Raw genomic sequence first — 19342 nt, forward strand, 5'->3', positions numbered from 1 at the left:
ATTAGTGTGAGCTCTGTACACAAGGCAGCCTTTGGTTGCTCAGCAAAACGCCCACACGCAGCAAAGACATCGCACGCTCACGTCTTGGTCTTCTGCAAATGATTCATAATGAAACATTCCGACTGCAGCGGATCCGTCACGTGTCCGCTCTAGTTGATGCATCGAGTGTAAATGTCATGCATAGCTGGTCAGATCTTGCGTTGCTAGCGACAACCTGCCACGGCGAAGCCGACTTTTCGTGAGCTTATCTCACCATGGATATCTCGCTTAGTTCAGTAAACAGTTTGCAGTGTGTACTAAGAGAGAGTACAAAGTGTGCAAGAGATAATTAGAGCATTACGACCTAAATTACCTCCATACACAAGACAGCGTTACTTTCCAAGTTAGTGTCTGGTTGTCATGGTGATTTACCATCTACACTGAGAGTATCACAATAGTGCCGTCAATCACATCCCATCTCAGTAAAAGGAAAATGACATTGATGCAATATGAAATAAAACAAGAGACCCGCGGGTCTAGCGCTCACCTGAGTATCGCAAGTTCACCTTTCACGCAGTCACTAATCTAAATTAAAATTTGACCAGGTATTCTCAAGTAGAAGATGAAAATGTACAATAAGGGCCCAATTTTTTAAAGATTCCTTAATTTGGGGGGATTGGGGCCCCCTGGGGCCCTCTGGGTGGGGCATGGTGCCCATTTTGATAAATTGAGATCCTGACCCCCTAGGGATGCTACCTGCCAAGTTTGACAAAAATCCATCATGAGGTTTTCAGGAAGAAGATGAAAATGTACAATTCAGGCCCCCATTTGGACCCTTCCAACCACCCCCCCCCCCCCTACCCAAGAGGGGCACCCCTGGATCTCCTATGAACAAACTTCAAACTACAGTCATTAATGTACTCACTCATAATATTATCTCAGCTCTATAACTTCTGATTCTAGAGAAGATTTATAAAGATTCCTTCATTTGGGGGGTTTGGGACCCCTGGGGGCCCCCTGGGTTGGGCATGGTGCCCATTTTAACAAATTGAGATCCTAACCCCCTAGGGATGCTACCTGCCAAGTTTGGTGAAAATGGGTCATGGGGTTTTCAAGAATAAGATAAAAATGTACAATTTAGGCCCCATTAGGACCCCTCCTCACCCCCTCCCCTGGGTCCCAAGGGGGGCACCCCTGATTCTGCCATGAACAAACTTGAAACGACAGTCATCAATGTACTAACTCATAGTATTAACTTAGCTCTATCACTTCTGGTTCTAGAGAAGAAGATTTTTGCGGATTCCTTAATTTTGGGGGGTTTGGGCCCCCTGGGGGCCCCCTAGGTGGGGCATGGTGCCCATTTTAACAAATTGAGTTCCTAACCCCCTAGGGATGCTACCTGTCAAGTTTGGTGAAAATGGGTCATTGGGTTCTCAAGAAGAAGATGAAAATGTACAATTTAGGCCCCATTAGAACCCTTCCCCACCCCCCTCCCCTGGGTCCCAAGGGGGGCACCCCTGATTCTGCCATGAACAAACTTGAAACGACAGTCATCAATGTACTAACTCATAGTATTAACTTAGCTCTATCACTTCTGGTTCTAGAGAAGAAGATTTTTACAGATTCCTTAATTTTGGGGGGTTTGGGCCCCCCTGGGGGCCCCCTGGGTGGGGCATGGTGCCCATTTTAACAAATTGAGTTCCTAACCCCCTAGGGATGCTACCTGCCAAGTTTGATGAAAATCGGTCTTGGGGTTTTCAAGAAGAAGATGAAAATGTAAAAAGTTTACGCACGACGCACGACGGACGACGGACGACGGACGACGGACGACGGACGACACACGACGCACGACGGACGCCGGACGAAGGGCGATCGCAATAGCTCACTTGAGCCTTTGGCTCAGGTGAGCTAAAAATCATATCATTCATTCAGATGACATCATAATATATCTCAAAGAAACACAAAACAAAACAAAAACCTCTGTATTTCCATCAAATATTCATAAATTATGTATTGAAATATCCTTTTCATTCTTACAAGTTTATACTGAATGGTTTTTAGTGCAAAGAATAAAATGCACATGACATGTTTATGAAAAGTCTTGAAATACCAGCTCTTATTCTAAGACAGATCGCGGATTTGCCAATGTGACACCAAATCCATAACTTCCTTCAACTATGACAAACGTTTTCAGTTGCCGAATGACAGCCGCGTAATATATTTCAGACAAGTATGCCTCACATTGATTTGTGTATTTTGTATGAGAAACAGCTGCACTTGTTCACAAAGGGTTATGTACATGGAGGGTGTAGTCCCTGTATAACCATTAAAACAACAACACAATTCTGCCTGCTCATTAGCGATCACAGCAAGAGTTTGAAATTGTCATTGCTAAATTTAATACCAGACCAACAAATAAAATTCCAAGAGCTTTAAATGTAAATCTGTTTTCCAGGCCAATAACTCAAATTCATAAGGCTGATCTTCTTACAGACCCCACAACAGATTCATATCACTGATTAACTGGCATATTGTAGCAACTAAAATTCTAACTGCTGATTAAAGTACTTACAGCAACGTTTCAAATTCTCACTGCTGATTAGCTACCATAGCAACAACTGAAATCGTCACTGCTGAACGGATGCCGAAAGACCTTTGCCATGATCAGGATTACTACACTGACTCCATGAGGGGGGGGGGGGGGGACCCCTGGTACGGCATGACATTTATATCATAGGACTAATGAACTCAAACTTAAAATTCGCATTGGGGAAAAGTTTCTATAAAGTTCAGCGTCATTTGGTACAATAACCTCCAAAGACATAGCTTGTATCTCCAAAACATATCAAAGTTTAAGCTCTTTGGCAAATTAAAAGCAAATCTCCAGGTTTCAGATTGTATGAATAAATCGAATTCCACTCTACACACTGGGTGTGTGTGTGTCTGTCTGTCTGTCTGTCTGTCTGTCTGTCTGTCTGTCTGTCTGTCTGTGCTTGGGCTGTGATGAAATCACAATACTGATGATGCAGTCTATCATTCAGGTCTGTATTTGTTTTCTCACAAACCATGCAAACATTATGGAACAAAATGTAAATAATGTAACTTGCAGCCTATTTGTCAAATCTTGCTGAATGTGCCCCCATTTTGTAAGAAAACAAAACTTAAGATATGTTTCAAGTAAAATATACTTTGCATTTGAGTTTTTGCATAATGAAAGAGAAAAGACATAGCAGTGCATAGTGTAGTAGCGATAACAGAAATAGTACGTAATCGCATTACATACACACACACACAAAAGAATATTACTTCAAAATCCTTTCAAAATACTTCATTTCTATAATTGTGAATAAACTCTACACAATGTAAAGCCCATCCACATTGTGTACATACTGCCTTCCAGTAAATCATACAGTATATACTTATAACTGTACATGGAAATAACATACAGGGAACATGGACACATAATGATACATTCACTAACATAGAAATATTGAATATTCCAACCAAATGTTGCCAGGCTCTGTGTGGGCCCCCTGCAGGCAAGCTCTGTGCTTCCGCTCGGTCGTATCTACAGTACAAGGCTTTTATGCACAAATCCTAAAATAAATGTCCCCATCTCATACATTATTGTGCGGCCTTCACAGTCGTACGCTAAACGTATATAGATGAATGTCTGTAACTTATCCAGTACAGCAGCATGGTATTTCTTTGATCCCATTATGGACTGGTTCAAAGCTGATTCAAGGACATTGGCGTGATAGGGATACATGTAGCTTCTACTCACATCATGATTTTGACTCTCCTTGGGACAGTATTGATAGAAAGCCACTTAATTTAACTTTTCAAAACAATCAATGGTCCCTGTAAAGCAAATGTTGAAAATACATTCCTCAATAATACAGAAGGAATTACGAGCCACAGAATTTAGCAGTTAAAGACATGGCTGCACCAAAATTGCTCCAAACCATTTTAAACTACACATCAATGTCATGAGCATGAGCCGAAGGGCTCGCAAACGCTTTTGGTATACACTAGTAGGGCACATGAATCGGGTCAGCAAAAAGTAAAAATCTAGTAAGCTCAACCTTAATTGCTACATACATCTTTATATGGGTTCTACAGCAAATCAAGTGCACTTCAACCTTGGAAAAGGTAAATTAGACAATAATATGCATGCAGTTTTGATACTGAAAAAGAACAGATACAGTCGGGGGGGGGGGGGGGGGGGGGGGGGGGGGGGGGGGGGGGGGGGGGGGGGTTAACAACAAGGAGATTTCCAGTAAAACTTAAGTAGTTGTTCTGTTCAAGATTACCACCAAGTTCCAGACAGGATTTCAGCATTTCTTCTAAAATACAGTTAAAAAATGTTAAAATTAAGAACCTATTCTTTGGTCTCCATATCCAAACTCTATGCAAGGAACATCAAAGCCAGTGAAATGCTAGGCATTCAAAAGTCATGCTGTAGAACCTAGATGCATAAATTTTCGTAAATTGCGAAGAGATTCCACTCCTCCTCTAACACCTCCCTCAATGAATGACTACAACGTCAATCCCACGCATGTACTGTTGAAATACAGTAGTACTTTCTACCGAGTGCATTATCCATAGCATATTACTCAAAATGTACATAAGAATACTTTGTGGTGTACATGCTCAAGACTACATGTATATGGGACTAGCTTTCCATTTAGAAAGCATATGTAGTTAGTGTTTTTTTTTTTTTTTTTTTAAGGTGAACAGTACACAGGTTAAGTCTGAAAAGAAAGAGTAAAATGTTATTAGCAGAACAGTGAAATTTGATTAGAATTGGATAGATTAGGAAAGTTTTGTACACTGTAAGTGTGAAGTTTTGTTCATTTTTGCAAAAGACTTCTCAAGCCATTGACATGAATATGAAATTGAGGGAGCTGAAAGAAGAATGTCCTCATCTCACAATTTTCCACCAATGGTGTTAAAAAAAACTGACATGTTGTTTTTTTTTCCATTCTTTCTTTTTACTGCTTTAAAAGTGCAACACTTGTATAATGTTATTTCTGACTGTATAACTTAAAAAGAGTGGTAAGTCAGATAAAATGTATTAGGGTAATTACCTCCTGGCTAAATACTGGTTAGTGATAAGGTTAGAGTAAAGATTAGGGTTAGGTTTAGGGTATATAGTTTGGGTTAGGGTTAGGATTAGGTTCAGGATTAGGATAAGGGTTACGGTCAGGGGAAGGGTCCAGGGTAATTGCCAAGGGATAATTGCCCTAGACCCATCAGATATAATTGGGATTTGAGATGGGGCAGATATGTACTTCAAAAACAAACAAACGAACAAAACAAACAAACTTGTGCACATGCTACGTGGCAAGTTGTGAGGCCATGACAACATTCACTCACTCATTTGCATATATTGACTCTTCAAGAAATGTTTTGTAAAAATTCCTAAATAGCAAAACTTTAAATCTGCATATCTTCCTTCATGTTTATCAAATGTTGATACAATCTAACATGTTGTGCTTATGAAATTTTACTCTTTCTTACCAGACTCATTTTAAATTGGTTCAAAGGTCCCCCCCCCCTAAAAAAAAAAACTAACAAAGATGACTAGAATTCTAAAACAAATATCATCAACAATATGCACTAATTATCACATACTGTATACGCAGTATAATTCTGTTCTTATATTCACAAATTTTGAGAGTCAATTGATATTTTTAAAAATCAAAATGAGAGAAAAATATTGCCTCCCATTACACAAACAAGCCATATCCAAACCCAAGGCGGGAAATCACCAATTTTTTTTCCTGAAGAGGGAAATACTATGTATGACTGTAAAACGAGGAATGTTCGTGTGCATCTTAATTTCGCGAGCACGAAGATTCGTGAAAGTTCTTGTCTACACTATATGCATTGAATGCCAGTGGCAGTTCGCAAAAATTTCACGCCGCAAAAAAGGCTGTCTGCTCCAATTCGCGAAAAATTCATGCTGCGAATATATCATGTTTCACAGTATTTATTTTGTCATTGACCACAATTTCATCACTCACAAAATTGTTCTAGAAGTCCCAGTTTGTAAAAAATTATGTTTGCAAATTACATATTGTACACAGAATCTGATTTGAAATGAACAAGGAAATTCATGAGGAAAATTAAACATTGAAACAAGGCCTAACAGACGCAAAGAGATATTACTGATGGAGAGAATTGAAACATAAATAGAAATGTAGATTTGGAGAACAACAGCAACTGAGAAACACCATAAAGTGAATAAAAAAGGTGAAAGAAGGAAGAGATATAAGGGTAAATGTCAGTGAGAGAAGTTGGCATTAATTTGTTTATTCTATAAACACTGCACGCAGAGCTGACATTTTCATTTAAAGCTGCTGAGATATATGCATACTGGTCACCAGAATTCCACACACACACACACACACACACACACACACACACACACACACACATGCACATGTACTCACATTTATTTGAAAGGATGGGGAATATATTATTCAATATCTTTTCTTCTGATAAATGTCCATGTTCAAAACCACAATACATGTATTATATATGACCAAAATGGAATCAAGCCAAGAGAATATTTCCTGCAAGCTGCATTTGGAAATCGTAATAGCTACCCAGGATCTAGTTCGGTCAAAAAAGGATGGCAAAAAAATTGCCCTTTGACTCTCTCTCTGAAAGTATTGCTTGTGATATTACCTGCAGAGATATGAGTGTATTTGTCTTCAACTGTATGAAGTATGATTGAGAAAAGACATTCAGCAAACTCTGGAAAATGAACAGTGAAAACCTGATTCTACACAGACTGATAGATTCCTCCTGTTGTATACAGAAAAAGTAGATCACTGATTATACATTATATTTTCTAATGATTAACCCACATCTGCTTGTTGTGTAATGCACTTTATAAGCTTTTGGTGCCGTAGGCTATTTCCCGCATGTTCACTCAATTGTGTTCTCAAAATTTCATATGATGTCACTGATGCACAGAAGAGTAATGTCAATTAACAGAGGAAATAATGGTGTTTGATATTAGATGTAAATCAGAGTTCTTTGAAGAATTATGTGATGTCACATGATATAGATATTTACGCATGAAATACAAATTTACGAATATTCATATCACTTTACATTCAAATGAAACCACTCCTGAATAATCTTTACATGGAAATACAATCATCATTTGTGATATCTTCATGATGTAAGCTTCCCAATGGTATATAACTCATAAGATATAATGCTTACAAGTATGAAGAAATATTGCATGGAAACTGACAGGTACCAGTTGTGGTATAAATCATAAACCTATGGATGGGACTACAGTAGGGCACGTATGGATATGGCATCATTCAATCACATATGGTATTCAGACCTATTCCATTAGCTGTAAACTTTAACAGTGAAGGCCAAATTCAAACAATAGTGAGAAGAAAGCGAAGCAAGGGACTGTGGGACATCAGGTCAGAGTTCAGGGGCTGTAAAAAAGATCTATAAATGACATCATTGTCCGCATCATTTGGCTACAGATTATACCATAGATCTGTGACTACAGCATTCGTGTGAATTACAAGATATACAAGTAACATAGATCGGCAGAGATGGGTTAAAACGAAAAATTCTAGCATGATGTGAATTATACACAATTTTTGAGAATTCTTCAATTCTTTGCCTTGCTTCTGATGACTTCTATTTTTTTAATATGGATGAATATCATGATGCATTCATATTCAGTAATCCTCTGATCCACCCGTAAACAAATGCACTTTTTGTCTCTTAAAGCTGGAATGGTCTTTCTGTCATAAAGTTAAAGCTACTGCCTATAATCTAAAAGAGAAAAATTTCTTTCCACAATCTATATACAAGTCATAGACCCCATTTACAGTGCGAGGCTCAGCCAGGGCTCGGCCGCGGCCAAGCCCACCTTCATTTCAATGTAAACGCGCAAAAGGCCAAATGCGAGGCCAAAATTGGCCTCGCATTTGGCCACGCTCTGGTGGTGGTCTCGGCCGCGGCCGAGCCGCGGCCTTTTCTCAGTGTAAACGCAAACTGGGCCAAATGCACGGCCAATTTTAGTCTGTCTTCCAAACCCTCTGCCTGTACTCTTTCGCTATTCAGGATATTAACCTCCTCAACGTCAAAAACTAGTATAGTTTATGGTGGTTTTGTCCTGCAAAGGATTTTTTCCTTCGGCAAAGGCCTTTGCCCGAACGGCAACTTTGTCGCTACGGAATTCAGTAGGCAAAGGATCTGAAAACCAGACAATACCAAATTGCGTTTGTTTACAAGCAGAGCGCCACTACAACAAAATATTGAAAGGTTCGAATCAAAAGCGCGGCCGAGCCCGGCAGTGTAAATGGACAAAATTGCGGGGCCCGGCCTCGCAATTGAGGCTGGGCTCGGCCGCGGCTCGGCCCAGCCCCCCACTGCAAACGGGGTCCAAGTTATGAAACCCATGGTAATACAAGTTATATTTATGAAACACAACATGCTACAGACACATTACATTCAATTTGCTCCAGAAAAAAAAAAAAAAAAATCTGTTTATCTTCATGCCACACTATCTTCTGTGGTGCTGATATCCCAAATAGTCAAAACAGCATCACAAATTACAGTCAGCTTTCAGTCAGAAAGAACTTTATTTTCTTGAAAGGAAGCTTTTGATACATATACATACTGTATCATTACTTTGAGGCTCTCCTGTAGTCTTGAAAACACACTCACACACAAATAGACACATACAAACATTACAAATCCCTAAGATAGCCTGGTTTGTTAAGACTAAGCAAGCTTTCCTTCCAGTGTCAATGTGTGACCACTGCATGAATGTGACTATCAAACTACAATGTACAAGTGCACACTGAACGCTCAATGTCGTCATTCAAACCCAAGTGAATGTACACCCTTGCAACAAATTGTATCTAAAGCTATCACTTCATTCAGCCCATACAGCATGCTGAATAATAGCTGTTTAAATCTCACTTCATCTTGCCTCAATCTTTCAAAGCAAGAAGGAAACTACAACAAAAAGATATGTGCGACAAGCATCGGAAATTGCCAGCCACAAAAGTGACAAGATGAAATTTTTTGCACAAAAGCATCTCCCCCTTTTAGACTGTGTCTAACGAATGGCAAGGCCCGCCTATTATCCTTTATGTTCGCATCCAGAGTCCATTATCTTGATAAGAAGGAGAGTGTCGGAGCCCATGATACAGATCTGCTAATGGAAGTCTATCGGTGAAATCCATCCCCACATCCCGACAGCATGTCCAACCACATGCTGCCTGCATTTTGTCAGAGGGTTCTCCAAGAGGCGCTTGGCTGATTATTGCTAGTCTGCTGCGCACTGGAGTGGTATGGTGTGTGTGTGTGCATGGCTGGCTGGCTAGCGGGCTGGCTAGCTGGCTAGCTGGCTGGCTTGCTGCCTTGCCATGCTCTATGGAGGATGGGGTGTGACTCAGCCAACATTAACTAGTCAGTCATGGTGTGGGGGCAATGATCAGCCAAAGGGGTCTAGATTGGCTGTGCAATCAGCACGCAGCTCACATGGCAGAGTCACGACCGGATAATTGAATTTATTATCAGAAATGAGACAAAACATATGGTTGTCGTCATTCTGATACAAGAGAATGTATGATGTATTCATAGCACTATTCCAGAGGCAGAATAGTGCACACATTCCCAACAATTTCTCTTTGCACATAATGTAATTAGATCTGGCCACATACACGATGTACTCTTGAAAGAAAGGGAACGATGATGTGCAGCCACTTATCGTCGCTGGGGCGACAAGACCTCGTATCTACAAAATGCTAAATGTTCGGGAGAGCCAAAAAACATGGCAGCCAAAGCAGATATCAAATGAGATAGCCTTTCCTTTGACAAACCGTGGTGGCTTCATTTTGGGGGTAAGACAGCAGGGATTTGGACAGGACATCACTGAACTGATTATCTGACCATTAATCCCAAAAAAAAAGAAGAAGTAATTTTTGCCAAAATTTGAGATACTGGGTCGTGTCACCCCAGCAATATAACATGTCTTGAGGACTCTACAACACTTACACTTAGTATCATACATATCTATTGTAAATGAGAATAATGCAAAAAATGCTGAGCTTCACTTCAAAGCGTAGTACAATGGAGATCTAATGCAAAGTTTCTTGCAGCTTGAATTCCCAGTGGCAAACCATCTTGATTGGTTTCACCGACAGTGGTCCAGATGACACTCCATTAATTGCAGTCAAGAGTCACAAAAATTTTCACTGCGTATTAAAATGATTCTGATTTTGATGTCAAATGATCAAGAAAATTCACAGCACAATTAAAGCTGGCAATATGGTTTCACCGGAATATGAATATTTTGGGGAGCAAGATATACTCTGTGATGTTTACGCTAAGCTTTCCCATCGAATAGCCTATCCTATCCACAACACAGGAGATTATAGCTCTACCTGTTTTGTTGTTGCTGTTGTTGTGTACTGTATGACTTTTACTTGTTTGCATGATTTACATGATTTACTTTACCCATGCTGAAATACAGGCCAGGTATGTACAACAGGGTTGCAAAAGTATCATTATGAATATGAACAGGCACACACAATTGAAAAGAACAGGGTGAAAATAAAGTTGAACATACCTTTCTGTTATTTATACAGTGTATATACGTGTATATCCACGGGATGTGCATGTTTATGCCATGTTTCTCCCATAGCATATGGCTGTATTAGTGTATGTCATACATCCCATTATACATCTAAGAAAATGCTAATAAATTCAGAATGTTATCTAGCTCCCATCTTCATCCGACTCCTACGAAGAATGATTAAAATTTCTGACACATCATTCTGTTCCCACTTGCAGTCAAAGGAAATTGTGCAACTTTGCGGAAAAAGTGAAGGGCTAGAAAGGAAGGTAAACTAACCTTAGAGATCCTTCTTCATTAAACCCTTCCTCCCCCCATCTCCCCCCCCCCCCCCCCATTTACAAAATATATATTTTTCCCATGTTCAGTGAAGGGCCCCCTACTTCATAACAGACAAGTAAACTTAGCAATGTGACATGCCCAAAAGCGAGCTTTAATTACCCAGGGCTAGCAGACAAGTGGGTTGGTAACACCCTGCCCCCATCTCATCCCCCCCCCCCCCATTCCTCATCCAGCAATGATATTAAGTACAGCCATAGAGGGTTATCCATACTTACCTCAAGTTCTGGTAATTGTGTCTGTACGCACACTGATACATATTGATGCACAGGAGCCGGCATTCAGCTTGTGTCAAATATTCCAAAATGATCCACACATGAATCTAACCTCCGGGATTGACATTCACGTTTTCCCCTGGCTACGCATTCACGTTGATTGCACACACCTTATGCTGGAAACAAGAAAACGATTTCAGCTGAATGCACTCATGTAATATGTATGCCTGCACCACAAGTCCCAGACGAGGGCTAGCCGGTAAGACTGAAAATCCAGTCAGGTGTCGAGGAAATTAAGAACAAGCCGGTTTAAACAAAGGATTCAGCACATTTCAGACAATTCCAATCACTTTGCGTATAAAAATCCAGTATAGATCCATGAACCAGAGGACAGGCCGTGCATACGTGAGGCTGTTTCCGCCGAAGAGACGAGCTTCTAGCGCACACTCTGTTCACTGTACTGTGCATATATATACATGGCAGGACAAGAGAGAGAGAAATAGAGATGTGGAGAGAGGGATAGGGGAGCACACCTCACACTTGCTGGTGCAGCATCCTACACTTGGTCACATTGTGTGAGGTTGCAGAGAAAAGGGGCTATGGATGCAAGTGTCTGCTTCTTTGATGCTTATCTGACCACTGTGCGTCTTACGCACACACACACACACACACACACACACACACACATACATACAGTTGGCGCAGTTGGTGACATCACAGCCCAGTGAACGCCAGCTAGCTCCCCACTCGATGCGGTACAAATGCAGACCACTCGCTCTCTGTTTTTTTCACACACTCAGGCAGCCTTGGTGATTTAATATCTTCAGAAGACAGGGCCGGTGACACACGGCTATGTCATCATGAACTAAACGACTGCAGTCTTGTGACTCATCTCTCTTCAGAAAAAAAAAAAAGGGGGGGAAAACAGGGGGAAAAAATATCTTACCTTAAATTGGGACATGACTGAATGATTTCATCAAACCCTAAATTGAATGACTGACTACTGATGGATGCACTAAGAATATGTTTTTGCATTTATAACTTTTATTCCCCAAATAAAGCCTATTCAAAACAAAAGTGGCATGCTTATGTTTGCAAAGAATATCCACATTTCTGAAAGGGACAGACTCATAAATTGTACTTTGCTGCATATAAAAAGACATAAACAATGAAATCTGTTGCACAACTCATTATATCAGGTCCTAGTCCATCATGATATAATGTTGCTTTGCATAAAAAACAGGAATATCAGTGAAAATTACCAACAAAAAAAAGTAATAAATTGTGAAAGTTTAGAGAGCATTAGACAAATTGGCGGCTCTATGTATGACATAGGTGTTAAGCAGCTCTCTATTCTGTCTGTACACAAAAAGACACCAATTTTCATTTTCTCCAAAGAAAAATTTTCTTCAGATCTGCTCTTGGTATATATGATAGGGGTGATAAGTAGTTGCATATCCTCCTCAGCCCAAATAATTGATGAAAATTAGAATTAGTAAAATACTGTGTACAAAACAAAAGGAAACCTGCTCACACCTACATCAGAGTTGCCAATTTGCTTCACTCTCGAAACTTTAACAGTTGAGACATTATTTAAAATGTGTCTGATTTTTTTTCTCTACAAATTTTCACTAATCCACTTCTCTCTTTTTTTTTCACACAAAGCAACATAATATCAGGATGGAATTTTCCTCAAACAATACAAAACTACTATTTAATGTGCAAGTGGAAGCAAAAAGAAAAGGGAGGGGGGTTGATGGTTTGATTTTGTTAACAGCAATCCAAGACATGCACAGTTGCATTCAAAAAAACACTTGCTGTCTCTACCTGGCTTACCTATCAATTGTATGCCAATGTGCACAACTGCTTTGGTATTAACACACAATGACAAGCCGCAGTCTGGCAGATCTGTAATAGAATTTAAATTTCATGGAATCTCGCTCACCCGCAGGGTTAAGAGAATCGATGCACTACATGTACAGTCGCTCAAATATTGTGCGCTTTTCTTATCAAATCTCATTCTGCCTAGGTATCACACACACACTATGCATCCTGTCCTTTCAAAGATGATGTACTTCAATTTGCACTGATGCAAAAAACAAATCAAGTACTCATTGGTTCTCAGAAAGACTTGAAAGCGGCACAGCTGTGAGATTACTTAATGACAGGCATCTTGTGAGGTTCATGCTTTCAGAGGGTTGAATTATTCACAAGCAGCAGCCACTAATAAGGTTACTTCTGGAGAAAAAGCCAAGCAACATCATCCGCCTTCAGATTCTGATTTGCAATGCATTCATCTTTGGGTTAATTTGTTTCCATATCCTCATTAATTGTTGGATATTCAACATGGGTATATAATACCTTCCACAAAAATCATGTGTATGTGTGTGTGTTGTGTGTGTGTGTGTGTGTGTGTGTATATATATGTGTGTGTGTGTGTGTGTGTGTGTGTGTGTGTGTGTGTGTGTGTATGTGTGTGTATTAGTATAGATAGATACACACTTCATATTACCAGGCCTTTGGAATGATGGACTTCTCTAATCATTTACTTAGTGAAGTTTTGTTGTTGTTGTTGTTGTTGTTGTTGTTGTTGTTGTTGTTGTTGTTGTTTGTTTTTTAAGCAGCATTATCAAGTAAATTAACCCCTGGGATTAGAATTATTGCAAATTCAACTGATGGTAACCTTGGAACAGTCATACACACACAAGTTACTCAAGGTGAGAGTGTTTTGGATTGCTCAAAAATTACAGAGCAGATGATTTAGCAACTCTGACCAAGTACTGTGCATTATTTGTTTATTAAATAGTGACATGATTCAAATTTTGTGGCTGACATTTTTTGCCAGATTTTCAGACCAGCACAAGCTCCAAACTGACATGCACGCAGAACGAATTGCTGTGCCTTTATCATAAAGTATGCATGCGGGGATTGGAACTTCTATGCAGAGCACCTGTTATTGATATACAAATGCACAATGAGAAGTAAAGTTCAGGCCTTTGGGCAAAATAAAAGACTGGTACCATGATAGCTCTCTTTCAATCATTTGATTAGGATCCATATTATCATTTTACAATACTTTCTGTAACAAATCTACACTGAAATATGCATTGAAGTCCACATCACAGAAATTGACCAAAGGGGTACACTCTTGTGTTGCTGAATTCAGGCCCATTTACACTGAGCATGGTAATGGCAATGGTCCATTTAACTTTCTTTTTTATGGTGCGCAAATAGGCACCATGTCTGGTTCTGTTACAATATCACTTCCCCACTAATAAATTTGTTACAAAATTAATCTTCAGCTGGTGATTTTGTTGCTCTTAATTTTGACATGAGAATAACATTTTGGTTGATTTTGTACCAAATTACAGATTTTCTTTATTAAACAGAACCAGACATGATTCCTTTTGGCACACCATTGCAAAAAACCAGACCGCTGCCGTTATCGTGCTCCATGTAAACGCGCCCTTTTAAATAAGTTACAGCATACACTTCTACGATTACTACATGCATGTAGTCGTCATGGTGCAGAAGACACTACACAAATCAAAATCATTTTTACTTCTACTGTAAGTATGACATGTTCGGACAAAAATATAAGGCTGGACTCCACACTGCATATGTTTTATGTGTCTGTTGATATATAATGTGTCTGATGAAAGGGTCAGGAGTTTTTTCACTGTGCAGAGAATACTGTTCTACAATGTAGTCTGAATATTGCTACAGCACTGAAAGATGCAACCCCTAGTAATTCTCCTGAGGTAAGCATGAACACTAGTCATTTCAAGATACTGTGTACAGTACTCTTGTGTCATATTGGGATCATGTTGGAGAAATGGAGTCATGGCGCATTCATAATGCCGCACGAACACACAAGCTCGGTCTTGGTTGAGGTTTGACGTAAACTGCTTCTCAAGGCTGCTCTACCAGGGAGGTGGAGGGAAGGGGGGGGGGAATGGCAGGGGGGGGGGGATCAGTTTAGGCATTGCCTGCATGGTACAAGTTCAATGTCAGAAGCTCATATTCATGCATGTATTATACCATTTTGTCTGCATGTTCTCCAAAATTAACAAGCACCCTTGATATGAGTGCCATGCGTTGACGTAAAAGGCCGAAAGCCCAGCCAGCCAGCAAAGCCACACCACACCACTGGCCATGCATGCATGCACTAGGGATCAGGCTGCCATAGAAGAGAGAGGCCTACCAGCTTAGGGCGGGCATCCATCAAACTGGCTGGCAATTTGGAATATTGCATATGACAGGCATGTTACACCAACATGGCGTGAGAGGGGTTTGAAGCTCTGCACATTGTTTATCTATGCCGCATTTGTGTGTGCACGGCATGGTGACGGAGGGATAAAACATGTCAAACAACTTTGAGCAAGGCATGCAATACATATCTGTGACAGAATGAGTAAATCATGGGACACACACTGATACAATAGATGTCTAACATAGCCTACCAGTATATCGTTTCATCATTCAGTTCATACGGGACATTTATAGAATTGAGGCAGATGGCACGTTCTTACACATACACACATCTTGATGGGATTTTCAATGCATCATGGTTCCTTCATTTCAATTTCTATCCCTGGACTCTGGTTTTCGTCACTTCTTGCTAAGTGTAGACATGTAAATGGTTAGGCAAGTCTCCAGTAGAACTGCTCATCAGATTGAGAGAGAACAAATAGAATCCAACATATATGCCTGCTGACTCTTCTCACAAGTATATTTCCTAAATCATATGACATTTCTTGGACTGGTGTTTGGATTTTGGCAAGCAAATGTTGCAGGCAATTACTTTCACTCAGTGTCAGTTTTTCATCGTAAACTTGAGACTACATCATATAACATTCATTCCTATCATACCTTGATTAGTCAATGCGACAGTGGCCAGATTCAGTCCAGAGAAAAGTGGTATGGCTTTGAAACATAGCACACAGCAAAGAAAACCTGAATATCGACATGTCCTTGCCATCTGGTAATCTGTAAGTCGTGAATAACGTTGACTCATGGGCATCACCGAAAGATTTTCCTAGTACTATCACCTGAATAATAATGAGATCTCCCTGCAAACAGCACATATGAAATGACACTGATATTCACACTTCCTGAGTGCAATGACACTCATTAGGATTCATTTCACCCTTTCACCTTCTCCAAGTCAAAAATGATTTCATTTGAACTACAAAAACACATGAACATCAACACGATTGTGATTTTCTGACCTATGTCCTTTAAGAATGATCTTTCTGTGGTTTTCATATCCTGAAAGGATGAAAAGAATTATCAAGCAAAAAGATGTCACAGGTGCATATAAACTGTGCTGCTCTTGAAAGCATCCACTGGCTTTGTAGACCCGTGTTTTCCTACCCTTCGAACCATCCTTAACTTGTTTCCGCTTTATCCACCTTTATTTGCACAGCCTGTTGTTTGTCCCTTCCTCCACTGTTTTTCCCAAACTGCTCTCTGGTTTGGATTATTCTCCATTATGAATGCTACGGTACCCAATTGCCCTCACACCTATATTTCCGTGGTGCAGCAGCAAAATGCTTGGCTTTTTTTGAAGACAGTCTGCTAGAGGATATTTTGTCCAAACACAAGTCATCTAGAGACATACAAAGGAATCTGATTTAAGGAATGAACAAATTAAGGCCCATAGTCTGCTGGGTGGAATGTGTGGGTCCCTATATGTGTGGTACCAAAAGTCATTAGAAACCATTCATATGATATATGAAACTATTTGATCTTTAACCATTGAACAAAAAGTTCTCAAGCCCTCACCAGAAAGAAGATGATGTTATGATTAGCACTGTGCTCATTGCAAGCTACAAATGAAATCCTTGAAATGCAGACTTTGTAAATGAAAAAAACACCCACTGATAATGCTACATGAAAAATTACCAATACTGTAAAACCAGAAATATTCGCGGCGTGAAATCTATGTGAATTGGAGTCAATGGTCTTTTCGCGGCATGAAATTCTTACGAATTGCCACCAAGATTCAAAGCATACAGACAAGAACTTTTGTGTACATTTCAATTTCATGAATCTTGGCTCTCCCAAAATTCACAAAATCAAAATGCACACGAAAATTTCTGGTTTTACAACGAGTTTTTATACTTGACATGTATATCTGAACTTGCCATAGACAGATCATTTATCAGCACACCCATACACTGACTATTAAACATTGCTTGCCAAGAGCTTTTTCAAATACAAATCAGGCTATCTATTCCAAAGTCTGCTATAGAAGGAAATATGAACAGGAAAGAATACCATGATGCTATATAAAACACCAGCACATTCAGTTCCTGTTATAAATGTTCAAGGTACATGTATCTTTACAACACTGGACATTGGTAGAGTTTTGGTGTAACATGAAATACTGAACAGGAACAACAGTCGAATCTGCAGCTAGAAAGACAGGGCTCTGCTAAAGCTGTAACAAGCAGATTTGCTTTTAAACCTTTGGAATCACTGTATGCTGCACACATGTGCCAAGTTGCATGATGAATGTCTGAAAGTAGGGCACATGCATATTACATGTATACCATAATGTCTGACCGGGCACCCTAGGTCTGACGGAATCACCCCCTCATTCTCACTGGTCTGACACAGGCTGAGATTGACTTTCCTGTTTTCTGCTTCCAATCAGTTTTCCAGCACATTCACAGTACAGACAGACTCCCCTCCCCCCCCCCACCCCCACCCCCCCACACACACACACACATCCCACACACACATCCCTCACACAGCATGCAGCAGGATATTCAATACTTGCGCCAGTATGATTTACAAATTGATTTATTCCCAGACGATGCTCACACATGAATCAACCTTTTTTCTTCAAAAGGGAAGGGCACATACATCTGTACAATAACATGCTTCTAATCCCCCAAATACACATAATATGTATGCAACATTCACATTCACGAGCATATAACCACACAATCACACACTATACAAAAAGCTATGCAAAATTTCTCACAACAATAATACAAACCGTAACAGCCATACTTCTGAAAACAGCTTTTGCTCTTTACATAATGTGTGGATGTCCACCAATCAACAACGTATTCTACCAATATATCATTAAATATGGGTATCAGGACTACCAAGTGCAAACCCCGTGATTTTGTTCACATTTGTTGCTTTTGGTTAGATAGCCATAAAAGCCTATTCACACACTGGCCACAAAGAAATGCCATCCAATGTACATCAATCACACAATTTTATATACAAGGAATACATTATACTTTATAGCAAAACATAGGAACATGCATAAAGCCCTGAAAAGAAGCTAAACACTTTTGAGTGATTTCAATGATCTCAATGTCCTCGAATGCATTGTACAGTGTGCCTCTCAACAGACAGTATGCGCTCAGGATAAGCACATTTTCATATTCACTCATGACGGTTCCACATCCTACATGAATCTCAAGTTCTGTGCTAATGCATTTCAAGCGTGTTTTGACTGAGCGGCGGCATGACGTACTCGACCTCGCATTTACAATGTCTGTCTGAATTCTACGGCAGATGAAGAAAAAACAAACAGCTCAAGTTGGAAAAGATACAGCTTGCCCTGACATGAACGAATTTAGATTGATAAAAGCAGGGGGATTTGAATTCCACACACAGCGATACCTTGAGCACAGTCTTGCAGACAGAAATGTAGCAATGACTGAGTCAAAGTCAGCATGCCATCTATTGAGTAAATGGGGAACTATCATACATGTAGCATGAAAACAGTGTCTTGGGGTCTTTGTATATAATGTAACTATTTTTCAGCTTGTCATTTAACATCTTTATTATCTAATGTTTCTCTTACAAGAAATCTCCTATAAAATAAAATAATAAATAGATAAATGAATAAATAAACAAACAAATAAGTAAATAAATAAATATATAAGTAAAAATACACTATACATGAATAAACATATTCTGCAGGATTCTACATGATACAGTCCAACTAGACAACTTACGTCATAACTGACGTGTCTGTCCACTTTTCTAGTCTTCCATGCCAATCAATGAAAAGCTAGCTCCACTTTCTTGATACTCTCTTACAGCTAATGCTGAATGCAGACAATACAAGCGCTTAGTCACAAAAATCTGATTACGTGAGTGGTACTGAATGAAAACTGTCTGTATGCATTATCCTTGTGCT

The 19342-nt window shown here is 39.7% G+C and overlaps 1 protein-coding gene across 2 annotated transcripts in view; it reads right to left on the reverse strand.

Annotated features, from left to right (window-relative positions):
- The window catches only part of LOC139744898 (uncharacterized), an 80450-nt gene that overhangs the window by 14091 nt on the left and 47017 nt on the right, over nucleotides 1–19342 (reverse strand). Inside the window, exon 1 of one of the 2 annotated variants that reach the window (XM_071655310.1) lies at nucleotides 11173–11575. The exons of the other annotated variant lie outside the window; for it this stretch is intronic. Coding sequence (XP_071511411.1) covers nucleotides 11173–11213 — 41 coding nt within the window. The 5' untranslated portion in view covers nucleotides 11214–11575. Of the gene's footprint in view, nucleotides 1–11172; nucleotides 11576–19342 lie in introns of those variants that run through there. 2 annotated transcript variants of the gene reach the window in all.

Source organism: Diadema antillarum, unplaced genomic scaffold (assembly GCF_040938485.1).
Source record: "Diadema antillarum isolate AM-2024a unplaced genomic scaffold, OU_Dant_1.0 seq00001217_RagTag, whole genome shotgun sequence".
In the NCBI taxonomy this organism is placed as follows: domain Eukaryota; kingdom Metazoa; phylum Echinodermata; class Echinoidea; order Diadematoida; family Diadematidae; genus Diadema; species Diadema antillarum.